Source organism: Polypterus senegalus, chromosome 7, assembly GCF_016835505.1.
Source record: "Polypterus senegalus isolate Bchr_013 chromosome 7, ASM1683550v1, whole genome shotgun sequence".
Taxonomy (NCBI): Eukaryota; Metazoa; Chordata; class Cladistia; order Polypteriformes; family Polypteridae; genus Polypterus; species Polypterus senegalus.
The window spans coordinates 126,030,298-126,051,103 of NC_053160.1; the positions used below are offsets into that span (position 1 = coordinate 126,030,298).

Genomic DNA, 20,806 nt, shown 5'->3' on the forward strand with positions numbered 1-20,806 from the left:
GTTTTAGTGAAACATATGCATTACCATTGACCTATGAATGCTTGGTTTTCCATAACATTTTATTACTGTAGTTTCTTACTCTAAAAATTGTAAAGCAAGAAATTGTGTAAAATCATTAATAAATTAACAGAAAATTCATCAGTATTTTTGAGACCTACTCAAAGAAACCATTATGTGTTAGATATCTCAAAAATTAAAATGGCCTTAGTGACCTTTCAGAATTAGTCAGTTCATTTACTAAATTTGATCTGAATCTAATTACATCAACTATACAAAACCATGGATTGCACTTTGCAGTGAACATTCATTTTTATTACCCTTCTGTATTTAGAAAATGTTTGTTACTTAGTTCATATATAATTTGTACTCCAAGGCCAACAAGCATAAAACAGAAAAAATAAAAAAGCTAACTGATTAATTAACTGAAATAAAAAGCTTACTCTGAAGTGTTAGCATGAAAAGCATAACCAGGAGCATGACTGTTTTAAAGATGGACAGTAAGAGATCAGTTATTATAAATTATAAATGTACGATACCAGGTGAGGAATTCTCACTTGTGGAGAAAGCTTTCTTTTCCAGATTCATACCTCAAGCCCTTAATAAAAAAGTTAAGTTGATTTTGAAGTGGATTTATAACTATTTTAGACCATCAGCTTTGCTTATATCCCTGACATAATATACGTGTAGGATCAACAAGGTTCTGTGCTTGCATATTAACCAGACTTTTGCATCTACACAGGGGATCAAAAGACAACTGCTCATTAGATATTTTAGAAATTTCTAGTGTTGTATGTTTGAACAGGAAAATGTATTATTTCATATATTTGAAAACATCAAATTGTTGACATAAGGAATTGACTTTCTAAAAAAAGACCACCAGGGGTCAGCATTGTACAATGAACAAATTAAAAATAAAAAGTAACAATCCAATCCAAACAATAGTGATGTGCTTATTTGCATTTGCACAAGGTATGAAGATTTTGAATCTCCTGCCAGGCCTTATTTATCAAACCTAGTTTTACCGCTGTTTACAAAAAAATGATTTTTACAGTTGTTAGGTTGTTACTTGACCATCTTTATTTTTTACCCCCTGCATGTTAGTGCATTTGGCAGTACAACACTCACTGAAAGAGTGATAGTCAGGCGAGTATTCATTAGTTTTGTCTTTGCTGTCTCGCAGTGACCACAGGTATGTGAGACTATGCTGAGAAAAAAACTGAAGCAGCAAAAAGAATAAGAGGGTAGCACAAAACAACTATTTGCACAAAACAAACTGAATTAAATTAAAACAGAGGGGAGGATATATCTCAATAAAATCTTACCTCCCATTGATATATAAATTAACATTTATAAAATGTAGCTTTTTGCTGTTTGTGTCATTTGAAGCACAGATATAATAAGAAATAAAAATATTTTCCTTGCATAGGCATGTAATTCTGGATTGTCATTTGTCACAGAGGATTTTAACAGTAACAATAGAATGTCTGCTTGCTAGATTTTCAAGTACTTGGCATATCTATGAAAAATGGAATAAATCCCAGCATGTAAAATTTAAAAAATAATCACATCACTTCAAATACAAAATGCTGACATTAAAGTGGTTTGGCACCTCAGGTAAATTAGGATTGTCCTGTCTGACTGAGAAGACAGTCAAACCTCTTGGCCTCCTAGAAAATGCCTTTGAATCTCTTATGAACATGTCATCTACTATGGGAAAACCGAATGCCGGAACTACTCTCCTTAAAATGCTGACCACAAAAATCACAGCTGATTTAGATGGAATATTCAGCCTACAGTCATATGAAAAAGTTTGGGAAACCCTCTCAGCCTGCATAATAATTTACTCTACTTGCAACAAAAAGGATAACAGTGGTAGGTCTTTCATTTCTTAGGAACATCTGAGTACTGGGGCGTTTTCTGAACAATGGTTTTTAGTGAAGCAGTATTTAGTTGTATGAAATTAAATCAAATATGAAAAACTGGCTGTGCAAAAATTTGGGTACCCTTGTACTTTTGCTGATTTGAATTCATGTAACTGCTCAATACTTATTACTTGCAACACCAAATTGGTTGGATCAGCTCGTTAAGCCTTGAACTTCATAGACCGGTGTGTCCAATCATGAGAAAGGGTATTTAAGGTGGTCAATTGCAAGTTGTACTTCCCCTTAACTCTCCTCTGAAGAGTGACAGCATGGGGTCATCAAAGCAATTCTCAAAAGATCTGAAAACAAAGATTGTTCAGTATTATGGTTTAAGGGAGGGCTACAAAAAGCTATCTCAGAGGTTTAAACTGTCAGTTTCAACTGCAAGGAATGTAATCAGGAAATGGAAGGCCACAGGCACAGTTGCCGTTAAGCCCAAGTCTGGCAGGCCAAGAAAAATACAGGAGCGGTATATGCGCAGGATTGTGAGAATGGTTACAGACAACCCACAGATCACCTCCAAAGAACTGCAAGAAAATCTTGCTACAGATGGTGTATGCGTACATCGTTCTACAATTCAGCACAATTTGCACAAAGAATGTCTGTATGGCAGGGTGATGAGAAAGAAGCCCTTTCTGTATTTAGACAAGCCAGATTCATTGTGGAACAAAGTGCTTTGGACTGATGAGACAAAAACTGAGTTATTTGGTCATAACAAAAAGCACTTTGCATGGCAGAAGAAGAACATCGCATTCCAAGAAAAACACCTGCTACCTACTGTCAAATTTGTTGGAGGTCCCATCATGCTGTGGCACTGTGTGGCTAGTTCAGGGACTAGGGCCCTTATTAAAGTTGAGGTTCAGATAAATTCAACCCAATATCAACATATTCCTCAGGATAATGTTCAAGCATCAGTCACAAAGTTGAAGTTACACAGGGGTTGGATATTCCAACAAGGCAATGACCCAAAACACAGTTTGAAATCTACAAAGGCATTCATGCAGTGGGAGAAGTACAATGTTCTGGAATGGCCATCGCAGTCCCCTGACTTGAATATCATCGAAAATCTATGGGATGATTTGAAGCAGGCTGTCCATCCTCAGCAGCCATCAAATTTAACTGAACTGGAGAGATTTTGTATGGAAGAATGGTCAAATATACCTCCATAAAGAATCCAGACACTCATCAAAGGCTATAGGATGCATCTAGAGGCTGTTATATTTGCAAAATGAGGCTCAACTCCAAGTATTGATGTAATATCTCTGTTGGGGTGCCCAAATTTATGCACCTGTCTAATTTTGTTATGATCCATGTTGCATATTTTCTGTTAATCCAATAAACTTAATGTCACTGCTGAAATACTACTGTTTCCATAAGGCATGTAATATATTAAAAGGAAGTTGCTACTTTGAAAGCTCAGTCAATGATAAACAAAAGTTCAAAGAATTAAGAGGGGTTCCCAAACTTTTTCACATGACTGTAAATAATAGCTGTAGGCAAAATCTACTAATCCAGTCTGTTGATACCCCTGACCTTAGCCTACTCCTATCATAAATTAGGAGTCCTAGGCACATTCATATGGACATGTATGCCATTTTGCTGCTTCTAAGAAGGTGCCCTTTTTTTTACAATTTTGTTATCCTCTAGAGGAGGCCAGAAGATTGCCTAAGAAAATTACAGGATGCTGTGCAATTTCTGCAAATAGGTTAATAGGAACTAACACCAAGCTGACAAGAAACTTTATTTTAATATTAACCTGTATACAGCGTGTGCGCAAATGGCATGAACTTGAAGTGAACTTGATGTAACATATGACAATTAAACACAATTTTATGTCACGTAAACAACATTTTATGCAGTGCCTCGATGCCAAGCAATGCTTGACCTGCATTCCATCTGTAATCACCTGTTAACCCATATATGATAACGGGACCACAAAGTTTTAAGTGTCCATCTATCCATGCATTTTTGAACCCATTGCTGGTAGTGTGCAAAGGTGAATTTCTTACCTTAGGCTGTGAAATGTTTATTTCCCATCCAATTCTTCCTGCCAATACAGTAAGAGCAGCTATATTATTATAGCTTAAATATGCCTGTTAGAAAGAGAAGGAAACAAATTCTGTAACACTTTCCAAAATAAAACTACAACAATGTAGCATTTCTAGTCAATAACTGAAATGCACTAACTCAGCAATCACATTCAGAACATCAAATCCTGACCAGCACCTGCAATGGATGTCTACATATACTGACATCAGCCACTGTTGCTCAACTGCAAATACACATGAAGAGTACAGTCACATCTCCTTTTTCCTAATGGAAACTAGAATTGGATGCATTGGCCAGTAATCTTCATTAATTCTAGGACATGTGTAATCCAAATTCCAACATAGTAATCCCAAAATCCCAAAGAATATGAAGAGATTTCTTAACTGAATGAACTCAGAGGAGGCAACTTCAAATAGTTACTAGCTGAAATACCCAGTGTTGCCCGTGAGGAAAATAAAGTTTTTTTTTAATTGTTTGAGAAAAATATAATTTAAAAAGTTAGGGTTGATTTCACCCAACAGTATTTTTAGTCTACCAATGAGAAACATGTACCAAGTTTCATGAAAATTGCTCCAGCCATTAGAAAGTGATGCTGGAACATACATACATACATACATACACACATACATTGACTATATATATATATATATAGATAAAATAGACCTTTTCACTTAGATTTTCCAAAACCCCATAATTCACTGATAGTGAAAAGATGAAAACCCTTTGAAAGACTGGTTGCCATCAAAACATGTAGCCACTTATCCTTCCCTGTACTTGATAACAATGATTATGATGGTTGCTTGAACTTTCTATCAAGTTCTTCCTAACTGGGTTTACACCAACGCAGCACAAGCGTGGGTGTGTAAGAGGACCACACAATATCATTTATGGCTGGTGTAATATTACAGGTACCAGTCTTTGTTCACTGTGACCTTGACAGAGGTGGGTAGTAACAAGTTACATTTACTCCGTTACATTTACTTTTTAAAAAAAATGTACTTCTAAGAGTAGTTTTACTGCACCATACTTTTTACTTTTTACTTGAGTACATTTGTGAAGAAGAAACGCTACTCTTACTCCGCTACATTGGGCAACACTCGACTCGTTACTTTTTTTCCATTTATACATTAAACTATATTTTTGCAAGAGAAAAGTTGCCAGTGGATCTACTGCATGACTGTTTCACCAATCAGACGTAGCCATGCAGCCACATGACCACACATAAACTTCCTGCGTCTTGCAGCCTGTGAGAAACTTTTTAGTCATGCGGGGTGCCTGTTCATTGCTAAACAGTCACAGCTTCACTGCAAGAACCAGATCGTCATTCCCAAGCCTGACTTTCATGTATTTTAACCTCATGTCTTTTCTCCTTTTCTTTGATTCCCCCTTCTTTTTTGTGTTGACCCATATATACAGTATACGGTCCTGACTCCATGGACCTTAATCACATGCTGCAGGAAGCCAATAAAGCAATTGAGAATGATCGGATCCGCACGTGCAGGTGTGACTCGCTCCAACTACCTCATTAACTACCTGCGGTCATGCAATTGAACCCACGGAGAGTGACACGGCTTTATGGATTTGAAACTGGCCTTTTTTTCTTTTGAAGATGTGGACCTGCTACACCACATTGCATATGCAGTATTATACTGTCAGTGTACAGGATATCTTGTCACTAATAGTAGTTTGCATTGTTCAAACATACATGTTACCTACTGTAGGTATTGGCTTCAAAAGCTTTGTTGTGAAAAACTGAGATTTGGAACTTTGTGTTATTTGTGCATCTTTACTTTGTAAAGATGTGATTTATTTTTACTAATTTTTTTATTTTATTATTTGGAAATAGCAGAATTTACACATTATTTTATATTTTTGTCTCTTATTGCATTTCTAAAAAATAAATTATTATTATGTTCAAACAGTTACTCAGTACTTCAGTAGTCTTTTCACCAAATACTTTTTTACTCTTACTTGAGTAAGTTTTTGGTGGACTACTTTTTACTTCTACTTGAGTAATATTATTTTGAAGTAAAGCTACTCTTACTTGAGTACAATTTTTGGCTACTCTACCCACCTCTGGACCTTGACCAGAAAAACCTATTCTACAAATTGAACATAATAATAATATTGTTGTATATTTATTTAATTGAATTTTTCACCATGGAGAAAAATTCTAAGGAATTCAAACCAAAATAAAACTGTGCTATAAATGTGACAGTCAATATGTACAGTTTCTGAAGAAAAATACGTGGTAAGTTCCACCAACTCCTATACACTCAAAATAAATCAGAAATTGGATGAATTAATTAATGAGACCAATGCATCCAGCATTATAATATACTAAAAAAACATACATTTTTGAAGAATGAAATGATTCTAAAGAATGCATGCCAGATGGGAGGGCATTCCAGTCTACAAGTATCACAGCTTAAGGCTTAATCAGTGCACACAGCAGGAGAGCAAGGCAGAATAAACAAGAGTTCAAAGATCAAAGACATCTTGTTTGGAGGGGGCTTTGAGTTTTATTTCTAGTCTGTTTTTCTTCATTTCTTTAATACTGATTTGTTTTCTTTGTAATACATTTCATTTTTTGTTATATGTTCCTGATGTGTTTCTTTTTTGTATTCTTGTAAAAGAAAAAAAACCTTGGGTCACAAAACAAATAAAATATTTTCAGGAAATGAAAGTACAGTATTATGATGAAGTGACGCCAGCATTCGCGTGCAGCACTCCAAGTGAAGCTTTCAATGACTTTAAAGTGATACTGAAGAATGTATGGTGACTTCTGGTCAATACAATACACCACTATTAACAATGTCTGTTTCTGTTATATATTTAAAAAGTAAATATTAACAAAAAATGCATTTAACCAAAGCATAATGAAAGTGGGGGCGACACGGTGGCGCAGTGGTAGCGCTGCTGCCTCGCAGTTAGGAGACCCGGGTTCGCTTCCCGGGTCCTCCCTGCGTGGAGTTTGCATGTTCTCCCCGTGTCTGCGTGGGTTTCCTCCGGGCACTCCGGTTTCCTCCCACAATCCAAAGACATGCAGGTTAGGTGGATTGGCGATTCTAAATTGGCCCTAGTGTGTGCTTGGTGTGTGGGTGTGTTTGTGTGTGTCCTGCGGTGGGTTGGCACCCTGCCCGGGATTGGTTCCTGCCTTGTGCCCTGTGTTGGCTGGGATTGGCTCCAGCAGACCCCCGTGACCCTGTATTCGGATTCAGCGGGTTAGAAAATGGATGGATGGATAATGAAAGTGAGGTTTAGCAATGCATTGAAGGGCTTTTCAGTTGTGTACCTTGAGATTCCAAAGCATCAGTAGAATTGAAACAGCAACTAACTGAAAATGTCAACTGCAGTCTCATGGAAGCACTAACGCCAGCTGAAAGTGGCTGTTAACTTTAATTATTATATTATCAGTCCTTCTTAATTCAGTTCTGGGTGATTATGGGGCAAAGCTTGTTACGGTACCATTAGGTGCAAGACAGGACCCAGCCTTGGATAAAGATAATAATTCAAAGAGACACCCACAGTCTGGGTCAAGTCAGAATCAACAGTTAACCTGACACAAAAATTATTAGAGATGTGGGAGGAAAAAAGAGAACTTAGTGGAAAATGTATGTGTTATGTGTCAGGAATAAACATTTGTTTAATAAGAATTCTATTTATTTATTTTTGTTTTAACCACAATATCATTTTGGAACTCTATGGGCACTTCAGTTTTGGGTCTTTCTGCATATTATTACAAGGTCTATATCAGGGATCTCAAATTCCAGTCCTGGAGGGCCACAGTGGCTTCAAGTTTTCATTTTGACCCTTTGCTTAATTAGTGGCCTGTTTTTGCTGCTAATTAACTCATTATAATTAGCAAATTTTTAAGATTTGTTCCCCAGAATTTCTTCATCGTTCCTCTAAATTGCTCATTTCGTTACTTAAACAGAAATGAAATGTGAAGTGAGTGAGCCAAAAGAAGACCAACTAAGTCAGGTCCTCAAACTCCAACCAATTTCACTCCAACCAGTTGCTTAATTAGGTGCCGAGTCTTGTTGTTAATTAAACCCATTCTTTAATTCCATGGCTTGTTGCTGCTCTCATTGTGCATACATTTTCAAAATTGCTGATTTTTTCCTTTTCTTTTCTAAGAGCACTGTTAAAATGTTTTTGGGGAGCAAGTCAACAATCCTAAGACAATCTACCCCTTTTATTTTCAGACATTGTATGATGGTCACAGTTTGCTGGTCATGTTTTGGTTCATTTTGTATCTCATTATTGCTTGGCTGAAAAGTAAGGAAAAAGAAACCATCAGAGTCTCCATGATTAAGTCAATTAAAATTAATTCAAAAGAAGCTAATTAGCAGCAAAAACAGGTCACTAATTAAGAAAAGGGTTAGAATGAAAACCTGCAGCAACTGCAGTCCTCCAGGACTGGAGTTTGAGATCCCTAGTCTATATAATGCGGTGTGTCACACATTAACATCATGGCTATGAAACATGCTGGCTCTGCATGCACTTTATCTCAGTTTTGGGATAAATGCAAATCTTTCTGCTGTGATTATTTTGGTTTTTGGTATTCTTTTTGGCTTTATATTTGTAATTTGTTCATGACTTTTGATTTTACCTAGTGTTTTTGACTTATTGTGTTAGCCTTTCAACATTCATTTATCTCTGTTTCTTCATTTACTGATCCTTGTTTCAATTGTCTTTAAAGGATATCTAATTTTTTCAGCCATTATTTTAGAACATTATTTCCCAACTGTCCTTTTAAGGGTATTTAGTAGTAAACTGTTCTTTTTGGAGCCGGCACAACATTATGATTCTTATTCTTTATTAATTTATGTTCTGAGCTTAATGCTTCTTTCTTGGGGACTTTATTTATAGGGATTTATGTGGAATTTAGTTTCACTTTACTTCTATTTTAAATGGAGGCTTATTATTATTACTGTCACATTTTGGATTTACCACAATGCATTTATGTTTTTATTATGAGCACTGTAACTTTTGTAACTTTTGGCTAGTTATGGTTGTCTTTTATCAAGGACACATCCCCAGAATGTGTGTCTCATGACATTATTGGTGTGGCAATATTTAAGCCAGAGTCACAGGTCAAACAATGTCCAAGTTTGTGGAATGTTTGCAAAAGACTTAATGGGTCAGTTGCAGTGTGATACGAGCTCAAAATTATGATTCTTCCAAGCTTGTATCACACTGCAACTGACCCATTAAGTCTTTTGACAGTGTGTCTCAGAGCTGTGTACTAGCAGTGGATCATGACCAAGACTAAGTTCAGCTGCAGTGTGCATCTTAGAGTTGGTGAGGGGGAACAAACTTAATAACCTTGTGAGCAGGTTCAATGGTCTTAATGTTACAAAATGAATTCCAAATGCAACAGACAGACTGTTACAGATATGAAAAAGCACTTTTATGCCATTAAAAAATATGCCAACCACATTTTATATTTACATTTGGGCTGAAGTATAATATGATCCTAAAACAAGTATATTTAATCAATACCATAAAAAAAGACAAGCGATGTATGGAAATAGTTATATTGCTGAATATAAGAAACAGAAAAGTATGAATCAACATACATTTAACCATTAATCTTCAATAAAAAGAAACAGTCGGTGTCATTAATTAAGAAATTGCTCGGCTACCGGTTTGGAAAGTGAACATTGAAAGATGCTGCCAGTTTCATCCATGCTGTACTTTTTTGGAGGGTTGTGTTAGATTACCACATACAGTATACTCACGGATAAGCTGGGGCTTGATTTTACCATATAATTTCTGAAATTTTATAATGTTGAATGTGGAAAACTCACGCTATTGGTTCAAGAGATTATGATATGCTAACGCCCACCTGAGAGAGTAACCATGAAGCACAGTGCCTTTTGTTTTTCTATGTATTGTGCCTACATGACCACACTGTAATACCCGAACTACTGAGAAGCAACGTTTGCACTGATTTGTGTTTTTTGTATCTCACACCCTCATACACCTTTATCATAAGAGTATCCCTTATCTACAATGGAGCATTCGATCAGAAGAAAATATGAAGCTGGTTTTAAATAAAGTGTTGTTGAAATAGCGAAAGAAATTGGTAACTGCGCTGCTGCAATAAAATTCGATGTGTCCGAGAAACCGATGCGAGATTTGAGGAGGCAAAAAAAAAAGTTTTGTATTTTTGAACGGGCATATGAGTCTGATTTTATGATCGATTTTTCGGGTTTCAAGACCTGACTTATATGTGAGTATATATGGTAAATCAAATTTTATTTGTCACTTACAATTATACACATGGGAAAAATTGCAGTGTAAGGAAATGCTTAGTTAATGAAGCTCAATGTAACTAAAAAAAAAACAAAAAACAGACACATATTAGAACTAGTAGGTTTGTCTCCAGGTGTCATATTAGATCTCTCATAACTCTCTTACCTTATGATCTACTGTGAAGTTTGCACTGAGATGAGATATTCTTTATAAATATTGTCCAGCCTCTGAATAGGTATTGTATATGCTTCGGTGACTGTTGGATTAATTTGTTTATTTGGATAACCTGGGTACATAATGAATGACACGTATCAACTTTTCTGTTATTTTATTATCGAAGTAATTGGGAAATGAGTTACAGAGAGACAATTATGCTTTGGATATGATTCTACTAATGTGTACTTCTTGCCATCATTAGTTTCCATTTACTTTCCACAGATTTCAGGATCTTGTCATATGCTCTAAGTGAATGACGTATACAATGATAATCTAAACTCATTTCATTCTAATGTAGCTTAACAACTGTAAATTTTATTAAGTTTACATGAGGATATACTTTTTCCCTGTGTATGTTCCTTTAAGTTGAGATGAATGTGTAGCTGCATGCTGCCAATTGAGAGAGGACAAAACGATAATTGCCTACTTGCCACTGTTAACAGGAAATCAAATGGCCAGCTAGGCAAACTGAGGAGAAATACAGGGCCAAAACAAGACTATATGTGGATTAGTTAAACATGGTATTGATGTTGTTCCACTTTCATTGAGGCAGCACTTAGATGTGAGGATCATCTACGTTTAGTACAGTACTAGGTAGTCTGATCTTGATCCACTGCTAGTAAAGTACCATCTCTGGTACACTGCATCTGACCCTTTGGGCAACCTTAGTTTATAGGTTCCCTGGTATTTCGACTTATTTTCAAAATCTTTAGATTTTGGTTTTGGTTAATGTTTCATTAGTGTTTTTGGACTCATGATCATCTGACTTCCTAATTTTGACCACTTGTGTTAAATGGTCTTTTTCTATGAATAATTAAATGGTGTAATGGCTCATGATTTACTGTACTGATGGAAAGAATTGCTTTAATCCATTATGTTTTCTCTGTTCTAGGGTTAAAGATATCTAACTCACTGAACAAATTTAAATCTTTGAAAATGTACAATGAAGAACTGGTAGCTTTTAAATAGATGTGAAGGTGCAGAGGTGAAGAAAAATGGCGTTGGTTCACACTTATTCCTGCTGAAAGATTTATAGACACTTGAGCCCTGTATATCAATGCATTCATACTGTACATAAAATACAGAAGTTAGTAGCTTTACAGACCACTCAGCAACTCTAAAAGTATCCTTCTTCCTCCACTAAAAAATTCCTGTCAAATCCCTTTGGATTTTCTATTAAATATAGTTCTTTTTATTTTTACAATTTTCCATCAAGATTAGGAAAGCTCAACTGATAATTTATTTTTTATATATATATATATATATATATATATATATATATATACACACACATTTCGTTTGTTTCTTTGAACTTTATTTTGCTTGATCATGGCTTCTTAGTCGCCAACTGACAAAGTCACATTTCCACACACAACAATAAATTTCAGTCATCTCTTTTTGTTCTCTATCATTCTGGAAAATACACCATCCTTATGAAAAATCCTATGAAGCCACAAGTTGGGCTGAGCCAGCAAAGACACAATCCACATACCTTAGTTCACATTTTCAGGTAATGATATTCATTTTTAGGTTAGACACAGTTGGAGTGTCCTTTTTCGCTATAAAATGCTATTACATGATGACTATGTTCTGTACTTGTATTTTAATGAACATTACTGAAGACTTTAAATTTCAGTTTAAAGACTGAATTTGGGTACAGAAGTCTCAGTGGCTCACCACATTTTTTTAGTTTATACTTGAGTGGCAGATATTTGACGTTTGAAGTAAGGGGAGAACCAGAATGATCAGTAAACTGGAATACAACAATCACAGTCAAGGCAAAAACCCAAAAATAAAAACAACAAAACCCTTATAATTCTTTGTTTTTTAAACTGTTTAAGAATGTAGTTTGTGAAATCTTTCATATGGTTTTATAAAAAATCTAAATGACTGTGTGTCTCCATATAATGGCAGCATGGTGACGTTACTTGCAACGCACATGCACACACTATTTTTTTCAGGCAAAGGGGTCATATTCTCCCAATCATCATTATTAGTAGTTGGAGGACATGCTATTGTTAGTACTTTTGTGGATTTCTTATTTTTGATTCATTGTTTTACAAAACTAGGTTAGAAACAAATCAACCCCTACCCCTGAGAAAGAGACCTAGGCCAATAGAATAAAACTTTAATATTAGGAAATGGAAATAAATAAATAGAATAAAAAAACAGAAGAAAATCTGCTTCCTCAATTTAAATGCTTATTCTAAAATGTTATTGATTAGATCCTGCCAGGTTTTAAGGAAGTTTTTGTACAGATCCTTGACTTTTTCCAATTTCAGATAATATACAACATCAGTTATCCTCTGATTTAAAAGAGGTGAATTAGGATTATTCCAGTTGAGCAAGACAAGTCTACATGCCAATAGTGAAGTAAAGACGATTACAGTTTGCTTGTCCTTCTCCACTTTAAGCTCATCTGGAAGTACACCAAACACAGCTGTTAGTGGATTAGGAAGGATTGTGACTCCAAGGCTGTCTGAAAGGCATTTAAAGAATTTGGTAAAAAAAAAAAAAAATGATGTTAATTTGGTGCACGTCCAAAACATACAGCCCAATGGGGCAGGAACTTGATTGCAACGTTCGCAGGTTGGATCTTACCCTGGAAACATTTTGGACAATTTCAAATTAGACAGATGCACTCGATATACTGTACAATTTTAAGTTGAATAATTGTATGCTTTGTGCATATGGAACTAGAGTGAATTCTGTGCATGGCTGCCTTCCACTCCTTTTCTGAAATGTTGAGTAAGAGATCCTTTTCCCACTGTACTCTGGGATCTTTGAAAGGCAGGGACTTTAAAAATGAGGAAAATTTTGCAGGTTTTGTTTAACAAAAAAAAGTTTATAATTTGGAGGTAGTGAAAGAAATGTGTTGTTGGAAAGCTAAATTTGAAGTGTAATTGTTCGTAGGATGTGAAGATGTTGTCTATGTACAGGTCCCTAAGTGATTTAATCCCAAATGTTTTCCAGACATTAAAAACTGCATACATTTGAGACGGTGGATAAAGGTGGTTATTGTGCAGAGGTGCCACAGATAGAAGCTACTCTATCTTTAAGTACTTCCTACATTGGTTCAGAGTGAATGAAGCACAATTGGGTTGTTAGTATATTGGCGATAACTTGTACTTATTGAGGTACAAAGCAAGGAATATAAAGAAGTACTGCAGGATTTTATTTCTATTGTGGATCAAGCCTATATGTTCATTTATTTGTCTAAATGTCCAGGTTTTTATAGCTTGTATATTTGCTGCCCAATAATAAAACTGAAAGTTAGATAAAGCCATTCCAGCTTCTTCCTTAGGTCTTTGTAGGGTTGTCCTTTGGATACATGGATGTTTTGAATTCCAAAAAAATGAGGTTATGATTGAATCTGACTTCTTAAAAAATTATTTATTGATGTATATTGCAATGTTTAGAAATAGATGCAAGTCTTGCTTAATTTTTTTCCATACAGACAGCAAAATTTTGTTGATAAAGAGCTTTAAGTTTACTTGTGATATTTACCCCTGGGTATTTAACACTAGAATTACCAGAGCCTATGAGAAAACTCGTAAATCTGGCCCACCTTGAAGCCATTCGCATCTCTCCGTCAGCGTCTTTTGTCCTGTAAATGTGCTGATTAAGACAAGCACCAAGCAGCCTGCTATTCCATCCCCCCACCATCGCAGACTGTTCACCAAGTTCTCCCAGCTCATGCCTTGTTTGATTATCTGGGAGTGAACTGCTGGAGTTTTAGAGTGGAAATAATAGATCATTATTAGGAACACATGCATTTCATGTGTGTTCCGTTTCTACAGTAATCTGTGTAAACACATTGTTAAAACAGAAACTTATATTTTAGTAATAAATGTTACAAAATGTAGGCATAAACTATAGAATGTGTGAAACCTGAAGTCCAAAGATCAAATAAACACTTTCACAAAAGGTTCAAGGACGATTCAACAGCTTCTGTGGTGTAGCGGTAAGATTTGCTGACTTAGAATTAAGAGTCCCCGGTTGGCCACACGGGTTTGATCCTGTCTCCTATATTTACTGTTTTCAGTACTGAGCTGCTGTTATTGTTAATATTATACAGTACACACATACATATGGTTTGCATCTGTAACAGACCGTGTACATTTGTAGTACTGTACTTGTAAAATTTACCTTTTTTTCACTTTTATTCTCTCAGTCACGATCACGATACATACTCTGACGCTGTTAGTTTATATTTGAAACTGGGAATAACTGTAGATGTGAGTGGTGTTTTGAGGCAATGGAACTGGACATTCTCTGACCTGGAGGGATAAAAGTTGACACACAAACACTGGTGAATCTGCCTTCTTCGTATCTCACCATCACTATATTTTTTTTATTCAGTTTTATTGAGTGTACCTGCTCATGCAGAATTAGTATGCACCTTATGGTTTATGATGTCAAAAAAAACCATATGTAGGTATATATGATATTTGGAATTATTTATTTTATGACCTTTTATGAGGTCAGTTCAGCGCTATATGCAATCATCAAATTCAAATGTTAACAGTTCACACACACACGCAAGGACAGTCCTTCCTACATTTACGACATGTGTACCTGTTGCAATGCGCACACTTCTCTCTATGCTGTGGTTTCTATTACACACCTGAAAGAAAGACACAATGTGACATTTTGAAGAAATCATTTTATGACCTGAATAGTACCAACCAGAAGACATCATCGCACTAATGCAATATTATTTGAAAACAAACAGTGTCAGATCGACAAAAGACACTGACGAAGAGGTGTGAATGGATTTAAGGTGGGCCAGAGTTTTCCCGTAGGCTTTGGTAATTCTAGTGTTAAACTGATCTGCGATGATAAAAAGGAAGGTTTCCAATCTAATATTGTGTCCCAGAGAGTTCATTGGATTTTGTGGATCTTATATACTGTATATATAGTACCATATCATCTGCATATAGTAAAATTTTCTGTCCAAGTCCTTCTCTGATAATCCCCTTTATCTCATAAGCATTTTGACAGTGAACTGCCAGTAGCTCAATGGCGATTGCAAAAAGCAGTGGTGACAAGGGGCATCCTTGTCTAGTACCACGTTCTACTTTGAAGTAGTCTGAAATAATGTTAATGCAAACTGAAGCTTCTGGACTGGTATACAGTAATTTGATCCACACACAAATGTTTCTCCAATGTAGTGAAATGGTACTTCCATTCATTCATACTTTTTGCATTCATGCTTTTTCTGCATCCAACTATAAGAATATCTCTGGGGTGTTAGAATTTGTGAGTAAATATATTACATTAAACAGGTGTTGAAGATTGGAAGCTAAGTGTCTGCCTTTAATAAATCCAGTTTGTTCTTTTGATATTACCAAAAGAAGCACATCATTCTCAATCCTCCTAGCTATGACTTTGGAGAGTATCTTAACATCATTATTCAGAAGTGAGATTGGTCTGTATGATACACATTGTAATACATCCTTATTTTGCTTAGGAAAGACGGTGATTAATGCTTGGTGAAAATTTTGAGGTAGAATTTTATTGTCTCTGGCTTCCATAAATGTTGTTAATAAGAGGCAAATAGTTCATATCTATTTCACCACCTTTGAGTTAGAAGACATTTGTGGTGCTCAAGGGGCTATTGCTTATTGGTGCTATGATTTATCCTAAATGTCTAAAAATTGTGTGTAATAACATGATTAGGAAGACACTAATTAAATTATTGTTTATACTTTCTGCCATTTTTGCCTCCCATAAGCCAGTTCACGTCAATGTCATTTATGCTGTTTCTCAAAGCCAACTTAATTTGCTCCTAAATGTAAACAGATCACCTGGATTGTTTCAGAATATATTCCAAGTTTCTACTTAGAGTACTGTATAATAGATCATGGACTATTTTTTGGAATATTTTGCATTCACCTTTAGACTGTCGCTTTGATAACCTTCTTAATACAGTAATCTAATTATTGTTTCTTGCTGGGCCATGTTTTAACATTTTGTCTACTCAAAACCTCTTCCATGCCTGATTCTTTGTTCATGTTTTTGTTCATTTATCCTCTGACCTAGCTGCCTGTCTTGATAATTTCAACCCATTTTAATAGCTTTGTCAGCTGCATTCATCCTTCTAAACTCAACAAGCTGCAATCAACCCTCCACCTGATGAACAGTGAGCTTTTGGTATTCAAGAGAGGATGAATATCCAGTGCGAGTTGGGTGTTTTCTGCCATATTGTCTTTCTCGTTTATTTAGGTATTCCCAGAGCAAATGAATAAATGTGTTGGTAGGAACACGAAAGCGAATGAAAATACAAAATTTACCAGAATATCTATGTATGTTTTAATTATGGTAGTGGATCTGGAAAATTGTGTTTTCTATTAGGATTATTAGGAATCTTTTTTGAAACAAGAAATTGATTAACTGTTTTTGACACTTAAAAACTTATTTTACCAATAAATCATCACATAGAAAGAAGACAAAAGTGGCACCCATTAGGGAAGCAACTAATATTCTTCATCCACTTTAGCACCAACTACTTAGCTTTAAATCTAGTCTATATTTCTTTCAGTATTCATACTTACTTTCTGCTTAGCCTTTATATCACACTTCTGTCTCTACTGAGAACCAAACCCTCTGCTTGTGTTTTCTGTTACAGCCTATAATAATTCATTAATTGTTTAGATCATAGTTCAACAATTAATTAATGGACAGATATTGTTGGGTTCTATCTGTGTTAATGAGTTTCTTTGTTTCCATGTCTATTTAAATAAATTTGTGTTTTTATGTGTACTCATTGTGAAATTAATGATTTGTAAGGTTTGTTTTCACATTTTACCTCAGAACTTGCCATAAAGCTTTGCACCTGCACTCAGTGAAGAGCAATATACAAAAATAAACTGAACTGAAATGAGCTGAAATCATTTTTAGACTCTACAAGGCATTCACTGGGACTGCCTAAGGATCCTACTTATAGTAGTTTATTATAAGCTCAGTGACTAGTTTGGCAGCCAAAAAATCAATAAGAAACTTAAAACCTCACCTGATTACTTTTTTCCCAGGGCACAGACAGCGGACCATCTTCTTTACATGAAAGAATATGTTTTCTGCAGGAAACAATATATTATATTTTACAAAAGATGATTATTACGCAGAATATCCAGAAGCTTTTTAAGTTTCTATGCCTTTCCTCTGGTGCAAATCCCAGAAGAATAAATTATTTCTGGTTTTATCTGATACTGATTGGTATAATCTGGAATCTTGAGCTCAACAGTAGATTTCATTACATTTAGGGTGGATTTCCCAGTTGGTTTCATTAAATTCTGAGCTATAATTAAATTATAACACCCTTAGAGTTAGTGACACATTTTAAAGGTGAGAAAAAGGAAACAAAATGCAATAGAAAGAGTGATGTAATAGGTAACTGGGATAACAGGGCTCAAAGTCTCTAAAGACTTTTATTAATCTTTACAGATCTGGTGAACATCTCCTTTCAAAAGTGAGCAGACTGTTTCCATGTATTGTTTGTGGCAAAGGACAGGCTTGATACCAGTGGTGAAGTATAAAAAATGAATTCATTAATTTGGACAAAATACTTTGAGTGGCACTAAAAACTGGGAACTAACCACCATAAAAGTAATGTTACAGAATTTTTAGTATTAATAATTACACTGGAACTGCATTTCCAGTGTTGCTTTGGCATGTCAGTGTCACATTCACAAAATTTCAGCAATAAAGAATATATTGGAGGGACAAAAGTGTTTACGATTTTTAAAGACTTTAAGATTATAAAGGGACATTTGCTAGCTCCATATTCTGTTCATTACCCTGTTCTTCCCAAACTAAAAATCACATTAAACACAAAACACTTAAATCATAAATGTTGAATACGCATTGACAGGACTCAAAGAGTAGGACACCTATGTTGATTAGACAAAAGTCCCTTAACGTATTTTACTACACAGTGGCTGGTGCACCATTCTTCTAAGACAGACTTAGGCATATCTCTGATCAGTATGAATTCGTGTATTGCTGTTGTTCCGCAGGTACTTCTAGACAATGACACAGAGTCTTTCAGAATTTTTTCAGCCATGGATTTTCATAATGAATCTTCGTTCTCTTTTATTACTACTTTGCTCAATTTCCTCTTTGGTTTGTTTTGTACTGTGTTCTGAAACATAAGCGTACTCCGCTGCAGTTGCTTCACTTGAGAGCATATCCCTCTTTGCACTTTATTTTATGATCTCTTTATCCTGTAAACATCTGTGTCATGCTACTCTTTTTGTCCATTTGCTACTTAATGAATTATAAACACTGCTTTATAAATTATTTTAAAATAGCTTTATTGGTCCACTCCAGTATGACTTTTTCTGTGCTTTCATCAGCATTCCTCTGTCCACAATGCCATTTCAACATCTGTATAAGCCAAACATCTCTCTTTTTATTCTTTCAATAAACTCAATTTAGTAATACAGTATGACTGCGTTATTCCTATTTTCATTGCACACAATTGGTATCCTTCTTCTTTAACCCTATATCAAAATGTCTGTGTCACCTTTAGTCTCAAAGGAATTTACAATTCATGTGTCTCTAAAGATTGGTTTTCTTCACAAGCTGCTAGTTTAACATACAGGTATATGTGTCTTCTTTCTGCATGTTCAGCCTCTTTCATTATTCAGGTGCATCAGGTTGATTCTCTTTTACTCCTTTGTATTTCCAACACTATTTATGTTTAACCACCATGGCTTTTCAATTTTAATTTAAATTAGGCAAGCAAGAAAAAACCTAAACCTGCAATCTCATACACAGATAAGTTAACATTGTCTCCAGAGCAGACTGTGGACAGTGTGAAACACTGATAATTAAGAAAAAAATTGCATTTTAATTCCCTTTGTGATCTTTCAGCAGATTCCTTAGATCATTTATGTCTCCCAAGAGCTGAATGGCTCTACATCAAATATGTTTTCTTTTTTTTTCTATTACACAGTCTGCATGTCCAATGATTTACTGGCATGGCATTAAATCACGGTTATGGATTAGCTCCTGAAGTTAGGCTAAAACTACTGAGATCAACTCCAGCACAACTTGAACTTTTTTTTGGAGCAAATAGGTCTGAAAATGAATATATGTCCATTTTAAAGCACACTTATAAGACACTTTGCAGATTCTACTATACAACATGTATGTGTCTTCTATTCTTCTACTGTAGCTATGATTTCCTGCCACAACAAAACATAAAAATGGGTGCAGGCCATGAAAAACTACAAGCCAGACTAGCCCTTACCCAAGTCTGCCTCCCCAAGGTAGGCCTTACCACAGGCAGTCTGACCCAATATTTAACAGGCAGGCTTTAGCCTTCACAGCCTCAATACAGGACACAAGCTTTTAAAATTGAAAAATACTTAAAAGTAATATTAAGTGAGGTAGGAGGAACACCTTCCTCAAGCCTCAGGTCTGCAATAGCAGAACAACGTTTCTTTATACATAGAGAATGCATACATAGAGAAAGAAAAGGGAATATAAGCAAAAATAGGATTTGGCATATAGGCAAACAAACCAAGAACACAAATCCAAACATACAGTAACAGGGGTTGATATACACAAAGAAGAGCAAAAACCACAAAAAATGAGTATAAATCAAAATCTCAATGCATATGCTTCTGTATAAACCAAGAACTGAAGCTTCTCCCTTCATACATCTGGTGTAAGCAGGATTATCAGGTGGTCTCCACTTTAAGAAAGAAGGCCAGATAAATAAACACAATAATAATTAAAATACACTATGCCATAAGTACAAAGAACAGACAAAAACAATAACAAAATATCAAAAAATCAACAAAAACATTATTTTACAGAAAATTTACTTCAACAAGGGCGAAAACACTGCTAAACCTTAACAACTCTCTACTTTTCAGACTAGTTTTCTAATCTTCAGGTTTATTGTGTCCAGTTTTCACAACACTTTGTGTTCACAGGTTCATTTGGTAGTATTGATTACATGTATGGTTGACTCCACATTGGGTGAAGAGCTTCTCATTGTTACTTGTGGCAGCATGGTAAAGGATGGAATGTTATTGGCATTGACTGTCATTGAGATGTCAATGTAGCATGAGCTGTCACACATACAAGGTCACATAAAAGGCCAGTAAGCTGATCAAGGGAGCAGGCAAGAGAGTAATGAAAAGGTTTGGCAAATATGTAGCCTAATTTGTGGTTGAAAAATGAGCAAAATGTAAAAATGATGGAAAAAGCACTGGTGCACTGCTAAGAGACTGCATTAATACTACGTTTTATGAGACAGAATAACAATTTTTATCTAGCAAAGGTAAAGTGAATATAGATATTAAAGGTTAAGTCACAGTAATACTCAATCCTACTGTTCT

General features: G+C 35.4%; 1 protein-coding gene across 1 annotated transcript in view; it reads right to left on the reverse strand.

Annotated features, from left to right (window-relative positions):
• The window catches only part of LOC120532848 (acetyl-coenzyme A thioesterase), a 156,790-nt gene that overhangs the window by 12,158 nt on the left and 123,826 nt on the right, over nucleotides 1–20,806 (reverse strand). The window contains exons 10-11 of the mRNA XM_039759273.1: nucleotides 17,467–17,530; nucleotides 3,932–4,015 (exon numbers count right to left, since the gene is read on the reverse strand). Coding sequence (XP_039615207.1) covers nucleotides 3,932–4,015; nucleotides 17,467–17,530 — 148 coding nt within the window. The remainder of the gene's footprint in view (nucleotides 1–3,931; nucleotides 4,016–17,466; nucleotides 17,531–20,806) is intronic.